Source organism: Callorhinus ursinus, unplaced genomic scaffold (genome assembly GCF_003265705.2).
Source record: "Callorhinus ursinus isolate GAN/ISIS: 27379988/994484 unplaced genomic scaffold, GSC_fseal_2.0 scaffold72, whole genome shotgun sequence".
Taxonomy (NCBI): domain Eukaryota; kingdom Metazoa; phylum Chordata; class Mammalia; order Carnivora; family Otariidae; genus Callorhinus; species Callorhinus ursinus.
In genome coordinates this window covers 5,708,077-5,724,372 of record NW_027397134.1, presented here as the reverse complement: position 1 = coordinate 5,724,372, position 16,296 = coordinate 5,708,077, and the positions used below count along the sequence as shown (strand labels likewise).

Sequence of the window (16,296 nt, the reverse complement as noted above, 5' to 3'; positions counted from 1 at the left end):
TTATTTATTTAATCTACACCCACTGTGGGGCTTGAACTCATGACCCTAAGATCAAGAGCTGCCTGCCCGTCTGACTGAGGCAGCTAGGCACCCCCAAAGGATTTTCTTATTTGAACCTTCAGCACTCTCTAATGGAGGTTGAATGGGCTTCTTTTTTGCTGTTTTTATAGATGATAAGCTTGAGGCACATGTTTTTTTCTAACCCAGATCAGGTTAGTGTTTCAGCTGAGCTAGACCTAGATGCAGGGTCTTCTGATTTCTGATTTGGTCAGCTCCTTTTCCAGTATACAACCTGCCTCTTTCCTTTTATCAGTACCTGTCAGGGAATCCTGAATTAGTTAGTACTAAACCTTCTAAAAATCTGAATTGTCTTTGTTTTGTAGACATTGAGCAAATCTACTTCTAAGAAGAGATGAATTGTTTTTATGGTCATCGTACAAACAGCTCATTGATTAAACCTGTACTATGTTCCAAATTTGGTAGAAACTGATACAAATTTTACTTTGAGAGGCATTAAAAAGCTCTCCACCCTCATTTATTGATGTATCTATAAGTGATGAATACCATTGCTTCATCTATACAAATAAAAGCATAATTACAAAGGAGTTAACTCTGTTAATGGTTTTCTTCTACATAACCATGTTTTATGTGCAACTTGGCTTTAAAGAAAATAAGGTTTCTTCATAATCTTCTTTAAGGATATAGAAATTAGGTTTTATTTTAATGGCATTAATAAATAGATGAATAATACAAGATTTGTGGGACACCTGGGTGGCTCAGTCATTTAGTGTCTGCCTTCAGCTCAGGTCATGATCCCAGGGTCCTGGGATCAAGCCCTGCATCGGGGGTCCCTGCTCAGCGGGGAGCCTGCTTCACCCTCTCCCACTCCCCCTGCTTGTGTTCCCTCTCACACTATGTCTCTCTCTGTCAAATAAATAAATCTTTAAAAAAAAAAATACAAGATTTTTTTATCTGTGAATTATATTTTGAAATCTTTAAGATATATATTCAACAAAAGAAGGTGTAAGACTCAAAATCATTCTTGTTCCCCTCCTTTCTCTTACTGTCCTCTCTTTATTCCTCTCTATACCTTCTTTCCAGATAAGTTAGAAAATAATCTTCCCGTCAGCCTGCCTCCACTGCAGTTGTGGGCACATAAATGTAATTCTCAGGCCTGGGGGGCTTTTTCTTCTTTCTGAGTGACTGACATTTCTTGTCTTCCTAGGGCCTCATTGAATATCATGTGCCATCAGTAGCATCAAAACCTTTGAGTACCCACAGTGGCATCAAAACTTCCCTGTTGTTCCACTGCCCTAACCTGTTGCTTTTGTACTTTTGCTTCACTTCAGCCACACCATGTTACCATATGTGCCTCTTCCAGGCATGGAAGCTACTTATAATACCAGTGGCAGTCAGATGAGGTAAGCCTCCAGCAGTGCCTGCTATGTAAGGGCCTGCAGCATGTGTGTGTGTGAGAGAGAGAGAGAGAGACAGAAAGAGTGAATGTACAAGTGAACACCTGAGAGGGCACACTAGCAGATGGTGTGGGTTGAGCATAGCATGTTTCTGACGTCTGTTTTCCTTCCAAACCTGATCCGAGATTCAGATGCGTTTTATCATAAGTAGTGACTAAGGATGTGTAATCAGTACCATTTATTGAAAAAGAGTCAAAATCACTAGCCAGCTCTTTGTACCACAAGTTCCCTCTCAAGCTATCTCTTGGTCATAGAGCCAGCTTCATTACCTTGATGGGATTGATCTCATTGAGCACAGTTCATTTGTTCAGTTCACTAAATGCCCTTTTCCTCCAAAAAGTCTCTTCCTTTTTACATTTTTCTTTATAAAAAACTTCTCTACACCAATGAAACGGATTGACCACATCATTTTAATTTTTTAAATATATAGACACAGGCTGTGTCCAGAAATAACTAGAGAACAGGTTGGCTGGAAACGTCATTGCTGGAAAAAGGGAAGATCTTCAACCTTAGTCTGATGTTAAGAAGTTGAATGTGCCAAGGGAGAAAGTGAAACCCGTCTCATATTTTCCTTCTCTGTTTTTCTTTTCATGGTGCTAGACTAGAGCCTCCATTCCCTGCCTTGGTACCAAAGTCTTGCTTGGTAACAGACTCAGCTGTCAGCAAGCTCCTGCTTTCAGCCTCCGAGTTCCAGGTGTCTGAATTTGATGAGCTGGATAGTGTGGCAGCGGCATGCCCCCATCCACAGAGCAGCCCTCCAGAACAGAAAGAGGTAAAGTGCTGATAGAGTCGAGGGCAGTATTGGAAGTGTCCATCGAGGACCAAAGATCACATGATGGGTACACACAGGCCTCTGAGTGTCTTTGCTTATCACTGTTAGCTTCAGCTGATAGCTGGAAATTACCAAGGCAGGAGTTTGCTTGGCCACTGAAGGCTACTCTGGATCTCTTAATCTGCATTGTTTTCCAGAAACTTTTTTCTTGACAATAGCATTTAACAGTATTTAGAGAGTTGGACCAAAGAGCTGCTTCATGCATTCAAAGATGAGTGAACAATGGTATTCTTCATTTTGCAGTCTCTCTCTGTCTCCAACAGTTAAAGGCTTTCATATTGCTAATCTAAATATCTGAGCTGAATGTGTGGATTCTCTTCTAACAATATAGAGGGAGTGGTTGCTGAGAACACTGTCAGCAGGAGTAAGTAGAGCTTTGTCATAAACTGTGAGTTAGAGTCAACTGTAAACTGAGGAAGCAAAATTTTAGTCAAGAAAAAGGACTTTATGTATTTAAAATGTCTTCTAACTTGACCATCTTTCTTCTTAATCTTGAAAAATAGGCTGAGCCAGAGAAGAGGCCAAAGAAAGTCTCACAGATTCGTATCCGGAAAACCATTCCTAAACCAGACCCTAATCTTACCCCTATGGGCCTTCCTCGACCCAAAAGGTGAGCTCCTTCTCTAATACACATAAGTTCACATTGTTTGGAAAATTGTTCGATAGAATATAATGACCTTTTAAGTGGTCATATACTCTGAGCTATTTATTATACTTCTAGGAATTTATCCAAAAGAATTAATTGATAATATGACCAGAGATTTATGTTCCAGGGATATTGTTCTGCATTCTTAATCATTTTTATCAAGCTTACTATGCCAGATATTATGCTGTCCCTTTGTGTACATAGTCTGTTCGTCCCCTAGTGGTGCTAGGAGGTCAGCACTATTGTCACCCCCAGGTTTAGGTGAGGATGCCGAGGCTCAGTGGTTAAGACACCTGTGTTAGGCCATGGCGTCAGTCGCATGGCTCAGGTGGTTTCTCTCTCACACAGTTTTTACCCAGACCCACAGCCCAAGCTCACAACATTCTGGTGCAAAATTGACAAGGGGCCGAATGTCATGAGGGAAAGAAGTTTAATTTTTTTTTTCTTTTTTTTTAAGAAAATGCCAGATGGCATGCTATGGTCTATCTCATGGCCTTTAAAAACTTGGTTTCTAAAGGTTTATTTTTTATGACAGACATAACTGGCAACCCTAAAAAGGGAAGTGGAAAGAAAAAAAGGATTACCAAATTATGTATTTGGTGTACTATACATTACCCAGACACACTATGAAAATACAAACGTTTTATAAAAGATCTCCAGAGTTACATTTTCTTGTGGTGGATTTCACTCCTTCATTTCTCATTGGCAAATAGAAGCTTAACCGTAGTCCCTTAAGTAACCCCAGGGCAAATTATTGGACCCTCCTGAGCTTCAAGAATGTGTCTGTAAAGTGTAGTAAGAATTCCCAACACTTAAGATGGCTGTACAGTCCACTTGCGGAAAAAATGTGTAATGTACCAATTATATTGCTTCACGCAACACAAATGCAATAATTATTACTGTGATCATAATTGACGTTCTACTTTTCCCACATGGTTTTTGTCTTAATATATTTTTATCTTACAGTTCTTTTATTGATCATCCTACCATGTTTTTACAAGAGAAATTTTTTAATATTTCAGATGTCCTAGGTTGAATAGTACTTATTCTTAGAATGAAATAGGATTCAGAATCAAATGTATTCTATCTTGCATTTATATGTAGATATAAGTTCTAAAAAAACCTTTTTATTATACATAAGGAGTTGGGAGTGGAGAGAGTTTTAATATTGTAATGATATTCAGTCCTTTGAACTTCTTTCAAGGAATATGCCAAAAAATCACAGTGATCTATCATCAAATTATATTTAATGATTTATCACCTAATTTTTTTTGAAAGCAAAGGACTGAAAAATGCTGACTCACATAGGTTCTGTTACCAGGCATTGAAGGTAGTGATTATCTCATTTTATGAGCAACACACGAAAAAGATCTGACCAGTAAGTGTCAGATGCCCAGTAATTTGTATGCTGGTCTTTCACTTAGAGATACTTTATTTAAATCAATATAGTGAAAGAGGTTGAAAAAATAAGATTTTTTAACAAACCTTAGCCTGAGATACCTAATAATAAAATGCTTTTATTCACATCCTCTTTTGTCAAAAAGCCTTGAAGTTGTAGATTTAGTGCATTAAATTTATGGAAAAGCTTTGACATACAACTTTTTTTTTAATATACTTGACACAATGTTACATGAGTTTCACATGTACAATATTGTGATTCAACAAGACTATACATTATGCTGTGCTCATGACAGGTGTAACTACCATCTGTCACCATACAATGCTATTATAATACCGTTGACTATATCCCTATGCTGTACCTACTCATTCCATAATGGAAAGCCCTAATCTCCCACTCTCCTTCACCCATTTTGCATGTTCCCCCACCCCTTGACATATAACTTAATTGGCAAAGGCAGTTTTTATCATTCAAGCCCATCAGCCAAATCATTTTTAGTTCCTAACTTTTGTTTTCCAACTCAAGTAAGTGTGTTAATTCGCATTTATGAAAATCATACAAACCATTGAGAAATAAATTATGGAACACATCTTATAAGGTAAATTTGTAAAAGCCGTAAGTCAAAATTAAAATCATGTAACATATAAATAAAAATTTATTTTACTAGCACATTATTAAAACCACATGGTAATGCTATTTCTCATTACTTGATTTGTAATAAACCAGTGTAATGTGTAGTTAGAATAATAAATTATGAAGTGAGAAGTATGGTAGAAAGCATGATATTGCTTCAGTAAATGTGTATGCATATATGAATCAAACAACATTATTGGACTTTTAGGAACAATTAAGAGTCATGTAAAAAATCAGAAATAAACCTATTATTTTATGTAAATCTTAGGATTGCTTCAATATTTAATGTAGGAGGAAAATATTATGAAACCAACTTGCATGGCAGTATCCTGTAATTTTTGCTGTTGTTAACAGGGTAGAAGTTATAACATTTTATAAGCTAAAATAAGATGAGGATTAAATAATTGAATTAAATATTTTTTATGTGATTTTTTTTTTAAAGTTTATTCCTTTACTGAAGGAAATTACTTAAAATTTTTGTCTGTGGGTTTTACATACTTCATCTTCAAATGTTTGATAGTCCTAGTAAACATTTCGGTTATGTTTTTTAAAAAAGAATTGACTGTTGAGTGGAACTTTTCTTTTGAAGTGATAACAGACTGTCAATGAGAATTGAGAATAGTTTTGGAAGAAACATTGGATACGGTTAAATACGTGAACAAGCTATGTTGGTATTTGAAGCTCTCTTTCCTAAGTAGGGCCTCCTTCTGAAAGAGGCATTGTTTGATGATAATCAGGAGATAAATGAGGCAGGGTCACTCTGACAAACCCATTCTGCAGCATATCTGAAATCTGAATATTCTGACACCAGCCAAAGTACCCTATTTCTAAAGCCGCTCCTCTCTTAATGGAACTATATGTAATGGGGAAAGACCAGTCCAATACAAGTTTACTGTGATTTCATTAATTACTGAAGGGAACTTATTAGCAAGATCAGGGATTTGATTCATATACTGAAATAGCATTCAGGATGGATAGGTGCTATTCTGAAAGAATTTGTAGGAATGGAAAACTCTGCATGATCATTGAAGGACACTTCTCAAACATATGACCAGAAGTTCTAGGAAATTAAAGATTAGGAGGTTGATTCCACTAAAACTGGGTATTCGTGTACTCTGTGGCATGTCTTCTGGTATACTAGTATGAATACCACTGGTATTTAGTGGCAACCTTATTTAGCTAGCTCTTGGGGGTTCATGTGTCTTGTCAGTCCAATCAGACAAACTATACAGTATTTTAAATAGGGGAACTTTAGTATAGAATGTTAAGCTATAATAGGAGAGTAACCACAAGATGTACAGAGAATTCTGAGGGACCCTAAGACTGAGAGCACGTACTCAAGGAAGGACAAACTTGGAAGAGGGGCCACCTCCCTAGGTTGGCATTTAGACTTTGTTGGAAAGGGTATGGTTGCAACCCATTAGCTTGCTCTGGGTTGCTAAGGCCAGAACTAGGCACTCAGGAAATAGCAACTTTGCGAGGTGCAGACAAGCTGAGGCAGGCAGGCATGCAAGGAGAGTGCGGGTGCTACTGTGGATATAAGGCATGGAGCATGTTGTATTTCTTTCAGGAGGGCCACAGGAAACAGACCTCAAGAAGTTGGGGTGCAGACTTATGGCCTGGAGGCCACTATGTGTCAGGAAGCATGTGGCATGATCACCAGGCTAGGGTTGCCAGAGCACTGAAGGGACTACATGCTCTGTCCACACAACTAGGGCTGAGCCCTCTCCAAATGTCCCCTCCTTGACATCCCAACAAACATGCACCATGACAGGGAAAAAAGTTTACCAGAACCAGGAAGAGAAACTCCTTTCCTCCTACAGTGTTCCCCAATGCCCTCTTCTGCCAAAGCTTTTAGCATCGTACTTACTGTAAAGAAGAAATGCTTAAGAGTACAGATTCCATTTTCACAAGAGTAGGTACTGATGGGTACATTTTGAGCTAAAAAGCAATAATTTGATAACTGGTACATGACCAGCATACACTGAAAATTTGAATACAATTCACTTGACCAAGAGCTGTTCCTTTTAAGGAGAGATTTGAATAAATGGAAAAGTTGTATTTAATGCAATCATATGGAAAAATAAAGAAGCAAGAATAGCCAGGAAAATTCAGAAAAGGAGTGAAATAAGAGAGATACTAATCCCAAAAGATACTACAATATATTGTAAAGTCTTAATAGATAAGAACAGTATAGTGCCAGAGCATAAGCATACAAATTGGTAAATTAAAATAGAAAGTCCAGGAATAGACACAAATACATAGGGAAATTAGAATGTGACAAAGGTGTCCCCTCAAATCAATGGTAAAAAGAAAGACTGAAGTGCTATTGGGGCAACTGAGTAGCCATTTTAAGAGTAATAAACTTGGGAGGGGAGGGGTGGGGGGGCACCTGGCTGGCTGTCAGTAGAGTATGCAACTTTTGTTCTCAGGATTGTAAGCTCAAGCCACATGTTGGGTGTAAAGATCACTTAAAAATAAAATTTGGCGGGGCGCTGGGTGGCTCAGTTGTTAAGCATCTGCCTTCAGTTCAGGTCATGATCCCAGGGTCCTGGGATCCAGCCCCGCATCGGGTTCCCTGCTCAGCAGGAGGCCTGCTTCTCCCTCTCCCACTCTCCCTGCTTGTGTTCCCTCTCTCTCTGTCTCTCTCTCTGTCAAATAAATACATTAAAAAAAAAAAATCTAAAAAAAAATAATAAAATAAAATTTGGGGGGCACCTGGATGGCTCAGTTGGTTAAGTGACTGCCTTCGACTCAGGTCATGATCCCAGGGTCGTGGGATCGAGCCCCGCATCGGGCTCCCTGCTCGGCGGGAAGCCTGCTTCTCCCTCTCCCACTCCCCCTGCTTGTGTTCCCTCTCTCGCTGTCTGTCTCTGTCAATTAAATAAATAAATAAAATCTTTAAAAAAAAAAAAAAAAGAATTCTATCTAATGACTGGAGGAGTGATAGACTATTACCGTGTATGTCCCTAAAGAAGTAGTAAATGTAGTCAACATTTTTCAGTGGCTATTACAAAAAAGTCTACAACAGGTACCACGTCCCTCATGATAAAAGTATACACCACCATCTAAAAATCTTCCTATCAAAGCACCTAAATCTGGGTCACCTGGGTGGCTTCATCGGTTAAGTGACTGCCTTCAGCTTAGGTCATGATCATGGAGTCCTGGGATCGAGTCCCACATCGGGCTCCCTGCTCGGCAGGGAGTCTGCTCCCTCTGACCCTGCCCTATCTCATGCTCTCTTTCTCTTTCTCTTTCTCTCTCTCTCAAATAAATAATAAAATCTTAAAAAAAAAACCAAAACACCTAAATCTGATTATGCCTTTATATCTCAATTGTCGATCTGTAGGAAATACCTGTAGTATTTCCCATATGTTTGGGTCAGAGGAACAGGTTAAATGATACTATGTGGGTGTAATCAAAATCTAGACTGGGGAAGCCACAGGTCAAATGACCTGGTTTCTTCACCAGATAAATTACAAAATTAAAAAAAGGAGACAAAAGAGAACATGAGTAACATATAAATTGAGATGGGTTTGATTGGGATTAAAAGTTCCAGGGACCTGGGGTGCCTGGGTGGCTCAGTTGGTTAAGCGACTGCCTTTGGCTCAGGTCATGATCCTGGAGTCCCAGGATTGAGTCCCACATCGGGCTCCCTGCTCAGCGGGGGGTCTGCTTCTCCCTCTGACCCTCTTCCCTCTCATGCTCTCTGTCTCTCATTCTCACTCTCTCAAATAAATAAATAAAATCTTTAAAAAGAAGAGAAAAAAAAAAAAGTTCCAGGGACCTGTGTTTGGGAGAAGGGTAAAAATATTGATGCACTTCAGTTTCCAAGTTAAATATACTTATTAAAATTCTTGCCAGCCAATAAAAGGGGAATGTATAATTTCCAAGCCAGAAAGGGGGGATAGAAAGTAAGGAGTCAGTCAAGGGAAAGAAAAACATTGAAAAGGTAGGATTAAAAGAAGCTGTAAAATACAATAGGTATAAATACAGTTATATCATTGGTAGCAAGTATAGACAAAATTTCATAAAGCTGAAAATTGGCAGCCTAGAAAAGAAAATCTAGTATGTGTCATGCACGTGAGACACATCTAAAACTCATTGCGGAAGGGCTGAAAGAAAAGAAGCCCTTCGAGCTGGGAAGGCAGTCTTTTCTCTCAAGAGAGCGTGGAGAAGGGTGTCTGGGTAGCTCAGTTGGTTGAGAGTCTGCCTTCAGCTCAGGTCATGATCCCAGGGTCCTGCATCAGGCTCCCTGATCAGCGGGGGTCTGCTCCTCCCTCCCCCCCCCACCCCGCTCATGCTCTCGCACTTTCTCTCCTCTCATAAATAAATAAAATCTTTAAAAAAGAACAGCATGAAGAACTCATTTTGTTCTCTTTTCAGGTTGAAGAAAAAGGAGTTTAGTTTAGAAGAAATCTATACCAATAAGAATTATAAGTCTCCTCCTGCCAACAGGTGGGTACATGAGTAGGACTTTATAGACTGGGAGGGCTTCTGAAATGGTCGATGTAAATCTTCAATCCTTTCACTTCAGAAATGTTTTATGTTCAGTTATTGGAAATAACATGAATTGATATTTTTACTTTCCAGCTTTTGAACTGGGGTTGGTGGTAGGATGGGACAGGAACATGTGTTGAATGAAGTAGGTACAGAAAACATCTTACTTCAGTTTGTACTTGTGTTTTTAACAAATAGGTCAGCTCTCTTCTTCAGGACTAATAATCATCAGTCTTCAGATAGGATTCCAAACCCAAATACAGAACAAATTTCATTGGCTACTTTCAAGTCTGAATTCAGTTTAAGTTAGGGAACATTAATTCAGTTCCTGTTGTGTCCAGGTTGTAGCAGGAGAGTTCTAGGATTTTATCCTGTAAGGTGAACATTTGCTCTAAGTCATTTGTACAAGATGATTCATTACAGCTTGCTAAATAATAGGAAAGGATTGGAAACAACTGAAAATATCCACTAATCGAGTTCTGATTAAATTATAATCCAGCCTTATAATGGAATGTACTGTATAGCCATTAAAAAGAATGAATCAGGAGTGCCTGGCTGGCTCAGTCGATTAAGCGTCTGCCTTCAGCTCAGGTCATGATCCCAAGGTCCTGGGATTGAGTCCCATGTCGGACTCCCTGTTCTGCGGGGAGTCTGCTTCTCCTTCACCCTCTGCCCCTACCCCCTACTTGTGCTCTCTCACACTCTCGGTCTCAAATAAATAAATAAAAATTCTTTAAAAATTAAAAAAAAAAAAAAAAAAGAATGGGACACCTGGGTGGCTCAGTTGGTTAAGCATCTGCCTTTGGCTCAAGTCATGATCCCAGGGTCCTGGGATTGAGTCCTGAGTTGGGCTCCCTGCTTCACAGGGAGTCTGCTTCTCCCTCTGCCCCTCCTCCCACTCGTTCTCTCAATCCCTCTCTCTCTCCCAAATAAATAAAATCTTTAGAAAAAAAAGAATGAATCAGATACCCATGTACCAAATTAGAATAATCTTAAAAGTTATTGATGGGGCACCTGGGTGGCTCAGTCAGTCAAGTCAGTCTGCCTTCGGTTCAGGTCATGATCCCAGGGTTCTGGGATCAAGCCCCGTGTCCGGATCCCTGCTCAGTGGGGAGCCTACTTCTTCCTCTCCTGCTCCCCCTGCTTGTGCTCTCTCTCTCTCTCCGTCAAATAAATAAATAAAATCTTTGAAAAAATAAGTACTGACAAGTCAGAGAGGCACAGTGCATAGGACAGTGTATGTAATTTGTTACCATTTGAGTAAGAGGAGAAAACCAAAGTGGAGGATATATGTCATGGGTCAGCAGACTACAGGCCAAATTCAGCCAGTGGCCTATTTCCTTTCTTTTCTTTCTTTCCTTTTTTTGTTACAGTCTGTCAGCAAAGGATGGTTTCTACATTTTTAAAGGGTTATTTAAAAACAAAAAAGAGTATGTAATAGAGTCCTCTGTGGCTCATTAATTTTAAAATGTTTATTCTCTGGTACTTTATGCAAAAGGGTTATCTCTGATAATATATGCTTATTTATGCAAGTCTGTGCATTGAATGACTTTTGGAAGGATACACAAAAAATTTGCTGCTGTTGCCAACAGGGGCTGGCCTTGTATTCTTTACCCTTTTGTCCAGCTGCAGTTTTTTCACTCTGTGTTCCCATATTACGTATCCATAAAATTTTTTTTTCATACAAAAAAAGATAGATACTGGCCAGAGGAAACAGCTGAGTAAGTAGTCGTTAGTCATTTAAGCCCCAGTTGACCAGAACAGTTGGTGGCCCAGGAGATGTGCCATGTGAGTCGGTGTGGTGTTGAGTCTTTTTTGTGCTCTGCCCTCAGGTGTTTGGAGACCATCTTTGAGGAACCCAAGGAACGAAATGGTACACTAATCTCAATCAGCCAACAGAAGAGAAAACGAGTTCTAGAATTTCAGGATTTTACCGTCCCACGAAAGAGGAGAGCTCGTGGTAAGGTCAAGGTGGCAGGCAGCTTTACCAGGGCCCAGAAGGCGGCTCTGCAGAGTCGAGAGCTGGATGCTCTGTTGATACAGAAACTAATGGAATTGGAGACCTTTTTTGCCAAGGAAGAGGAGGAGCAGGAGTGACCATCTGGTTGTTGAGAAGCAATTCGGTTTGGGGGTCTCGATTTTAGATTTTCCAGGCTCCTTGGAAGAGGTTGCCTAATTTTGCCCTACCGCCCAAACTACTCAAAAGGCAGTCCATGGATTTTTACCTATTTTGAGGTGCAACCTTTTTAGGAAATGGTGAAGGAGGGTCCTCTACTTCTACTGCTGAGTATTGAACCTCAGGAATGCTCCCTTTCTCCTGGAAATGGTCCTGAATGACATCTGGCCTCCTCCCCCACTCGCCATCCTCAGGAGGAGGACACAGCACACGTTCGGTAACACTAGGATTCCAAGGACTCACAGCATTTGCACGTCCGTGTGAAAGTTCTGCATTGTTTACGGTGGTGCTAGACCAAGATCATTTAGAGACGTGGCCTAGGGAGGGGGACCTGGCGTCCTGTCCTGTGTGGTCTCACCGGCTCATTTCAGTAGTGGAGGAAAGAGGAGCTGTTGTGTTTCCTAATCCTTTGAGTCCGTCTGCCTAGAACTGTGTGTGTGTGTGTGTGTGTGTGTGTGTGTGTGTGTGTGTGTGGCTTTTTCCCATGATTTTCTCCCCTCTGTGACTGTGGGTCACTAGTGCCAGAGGAGCCCGTCCAGGCCCCATTCGAAGTAAGTTGCACTTTTTAATGTTGTGGTGTTGATTATTTTCATTTGTTTTATTTCCTTTTTTTTTTTTTTGTATTATTGCTGCATGTTTGGAGCCTTTAAATGTGATTTTAAAACAAATTTTTTAAGACATCAAGGAGAAAGACAATACATGTCTTCAGAATATATGACAGGCATTTGACCCAGTATATCAGTGCATAGTATGGGACAATGGAGAGACATTTTCCCATCATGTGTTTCAAGCAGCCCCTTCCCCATGTCCACCTTCCAGTGTAACTCATTAGCTGGAGTACTTTTTCATCTGGGTTCTCATTCTTGCTCACTAAGTTGATGTGTTTATTTTAATGATGGAAATAAGAGCAGGTTTTCCTCCCAACCATTTAAAAAATATGAACGTTGGGTGTGGTCTTAATGGGTTTTATCTGAAGTAGTAGCATATAACAAAGTTGGGTACAACAGCTCAGGCGGTGATAAAGTCCAACCCAGAGTGTTTGCAGCTGTCAGAGCAACTTGCTCCAAAAGTGGAAGTGAGACAGGATGTGGTTCAGACCCAGTGATGCATCCTTGCAGTGGGATCATGAAATTCCACCACCAGCCCTCTCGGAGGACACCATCTTATTTGGGGGCTCCTGTGTCAAACCTACTGGAAATTTTGTGGAGTGCCAGAGTCAGCGGAGTTCCTTCATCTGGGCTCGCGGGAGTCTGTGGGCAGAAGGATGCTGTGTGGATCAACCAGGCCCAGAGGTGTCATTCCTTTTCCACTTAACTCCTCTGTGGAAGCCCTGCTTCCCCCAACCTCCTTCCCTTGTGTTTTATCTTTCTTTCTCTCTTGCTCTCAAAACAAAAGTTCAGAGAACTAACATTCCTTGGCTGGTAAGTGAGATGCTACACCCAGCCTCAGGACACTGGTCACCTCTTCCCATTCTCCTAAGAGCCACTGCTGGGAAGCATGCACCCATGGAGACTGTCAGAACTCCAGAGATATTTTCAAAGCCAGTCTGTTAGAGAAGAGCGAGTGGTGCCGTCCTGGAGTGTGTCTCCTAGGGTTCCTTTGTCTCCCCATTTGTGAGTGGGTGGGGAGATGGGGCGGGGGCGGGGGGGTCTCTATGTGCCTTTCCTTTGCAGGTTGACAGTCTATGCCACACTGGAGCAGAGGAACTGACATGAGCAAGAAAAAAAAAAGTGCCACATCTGTCTTCTAGGCCCACTGCCTCAGACATAGCATTTAGTAAGTGAAATACATACCTGGTGACCCAAGGAGGCTTCTAAGGCCATGGCCAAATAGCATTAGAAGAGAGCCACACTTCCACACTGGCTCTGGATGATGTGAACTAGATTCCGTCGTTCTACATCCACTTTGCCCAGACTGTATAGACACGACCTGTGTTTCACCTCAGTACCTGTCCCTTCCTGGGACAGGGTCCTTAGACACTAAATGCTTCTCTCTGTCTTTTCGCCTAAAGGAGTGGGATTAGTAATCCATTGCACCCTCCAACAGAGATTTTTAGGGAGTGCTGCTGGACAGCGTGCAAACTCCCAGCAACTCAGCAGAGCCCTGTTTGCCAGCTCCGTTGCCAGTGTAGACGAGTCAGCCATGTCATCCAGCAGACTGAGGTCGAGTGGGCACAGCTGTGGCATCACCACCATTACAGAGACACAATTTCAAGTTCGCCCTATATAGGCATGGCACTTGGAAGAGCCAGGAGCAGTGATGTGGAACGTTGGAGGCATGGAGGAAGTGGAGGCCTGGGCTCTCTCCTTGTCCTGGCCATGTGGGAGAGAAGCAGCTCTGAGGCAGCCCTGCCTATCCTTGAAATTCTTGGCCCACCCCCTGACTAAGGGGCCTTCCCCTGCTTCCAAGTTAAGAAGGGGCCCCCATTGCAAACTTGAAATTGCTTGCCTGAAGTTGATACATCAAGTTCTAGCCGCGCTCAGCCACACCTGTCTTAGCATCCATTGTCGTCATTGGCCTGGCCAGCTGCAACGCTCTCTGTGGTCCTCGGAGCCTGTGGAAGCTGCCCGCTATGGGAGGCGTTAGTCGGCCGCTGGCACCCCACCTGCCCGGAGCTACTGGAGGTCTCCTGCTGCTGGGGGCTGGTACAGTTTCTGAGTATGGGGACTTCCCACCCCAAGCGGTGGGAAGTTATAATTAACTATAATTTACTCAGCTATAACTCAACTCCAGAGGTTTAGTGTTTTTAATATGGGAAAGAGAGGAGAAATCTCAGGTCCAATCAGGGTTCTGCCCATCAGCTTTTCACTGAAACTTCAACTATGGGTGGTTGCTTTTTCATCTTTCAGTTTATAGCTGTGTTTGCCCCTCATCTGCTCCCCACCCACTTTCCCGTTCTCTTTTGGTCGCCTTTCCAGCTTCATTTCTCCATTAGTTTAAATTTACCTCATCACCTATTCAAGCAGATTATGTCCACTTTTTCTTAGTGACCTTACTCTAAGAGCTACAGCTGAGGAAGGTACAGTGGAAAGACATGTAGCGTTTGCCTTACTTGGAGCCTGAAGAGCTTAGAAATTCATGCTGTGAATCCCAAAACTCAGCGCTCCTTCAAGAGCTGTGAAAATCATGACACTTTGTCACAGTTTTGCCTGAAAGGGTCTTTTGCGTGGGCACCGGAGCCAACCTGAGGTAAATTCCAGATCCTGCCATCCGGGCATGATCCTTCCCCCCAGGGCTCACTCCCTGCCCGCCAGACCGAGAGCATGTGGAAGATGCGGGACCTGGGCAGCAGAGCCAAGGCTTTGGTGCAGCCTAATGGAACACGCAGCCAGCGCTCCATCCCCAGGCTGGGATTCCATCTCATACCATGTACAGTAAGATCCACGGAAGACCAACTTTTAGTCAGTGATACTTTTCTCCCATCACCTGAGGGAGGAGTATGCAGTTGGTGCTTTCTTTAATTCCCTTGTTTTGTTTTGTTTTGTCTTGGGAAGCTTTTCCCCTGGTATCATGGAAAGGACCTTTTAAACACATTGTGGGTGGCTGTATCCAAAGTCTAAATAATTGGCCAGAGGTATGGAGTAGCCTTTCCTGGATTCATGCAAGGGAAGAGCTCCTTACCACAACTGCACTTCTTAATGTAAACAGCTGGCTTCGGAGGAAGGCTTAGTTTTACAAAAATCAAAAGTTTTATATTACCATCTAACCACAAATTGAGCAGCAAGCGCTAATTTGATTAAGTGAGGGTCCCCGTATAGCCTGCCATCTAGCACAGTATATACTCAGATTTGATGGCTTGTTCGTCGTGTGTCTTCATGAGCCCCTCCCTGGTGCTGAATTGGATCTGAATTCTTGGCGAGAGGCCTCAGCATCTCCTTGGGCAGGTCTGGGCCAGTAAATAGCTGCCTGAAGTGTTTATATATTATCATGGTCAATAGTTCAGTGAAATTTGTACATTTTTGGTAACATTGGCATACAAGATGCCCCTGCATTTCCTTTTCTGTTTGGTAGTTTGTGACTCTAAAATTCCCACTGTTATGTGTGTTAATTTATGAAAATAAATTTTTTTTTGAAAACCTTTCAAATAACTCTCAAGGCTGTTGTCCTTAAAAAAAAAAAAAAAGGGGGGCACCTGGGTGGCTCAGTCAGTTAAGTGTCCAACTCTTGATTTTGGCTCAGGTCATGATCTCAGGGTTGTGAGATTGAGCCCCATGTGGTGCTCTGTGCTCAGCATGTAATATGCTTGAGATTCTCTTTCTCCCTCTGCCTCTCTGTTCTCTCTCTCTCTCAAAATAAAATTTAAAAAAAAAAATTTTTTTTAATCTCTACACCCAGCATGGGGCTCGAACTTCAAACCCCAAGATCAAGAGTCACATGCTCTACCAACTGAGCCAGTCAGGCACCCCTGTTATTTTATTGTTCTGGCTTGGTAATAAGTTAAAATTTTACCTATAATGTCATGAGGTTTCACCATTTTCTGAGGACTGTCCTGCGCTCAGAACATGTTTAAAACTCCACCTTTGGGTGACCTTCTGAGCCTGCAGTGAGCCTTTGAAACTTTATTCAGTGGGGGAACACCTGGGTGGCACAGTTGGTTGAGCATCCGACTCTTGGTTTTGGCTCAGGTCATGATCA

At 41.7% G+C, this 16,296-nt stretch overlaps 1 protein-coding gene across 6 annotated transcripts in view; it reads left to right on the top strand.

Annotated features, from left to right (window-relative positions):
* PRR14L (proline rich 14 like) overlaps window positions 1–15,749 on the top strand; it is a 55,336-nt gene extending 39,587 nt beyond the window's left edge. For all 6 annotated transcript variants that reach the window (XM_073886845.1, XM_025858063.2, XM_025858061.2 and 3 more), the window contains 5 exons: window positions 1,350–1,421; window positions 2,076–2,247; window positions 2,811–2,917; window positions 9,372–9,443; window positions 11,318–15,749. In XM_073886845.1, coding sequence (XP_073742946.1) covers window positions 1,350–1,421; window positions 2,076–2,247; window positions 2,811–2,917; window positions 9,372–9,443; window positions 11,318–11,582 — 688 coding nt within the window. In that variant the 3' untranslated portion in view covers window positions 11,583–15,749. The remainder of the gene's footprint in view (window positions 1–1,349; window positions 1,422–2,075; window positions 2,248–2,810; window positions 2,918–9,371; window positions 9,444–11,317) is intronic.
* Window positions 15,750–16,296: the final 547 nt, after the last annotated feature.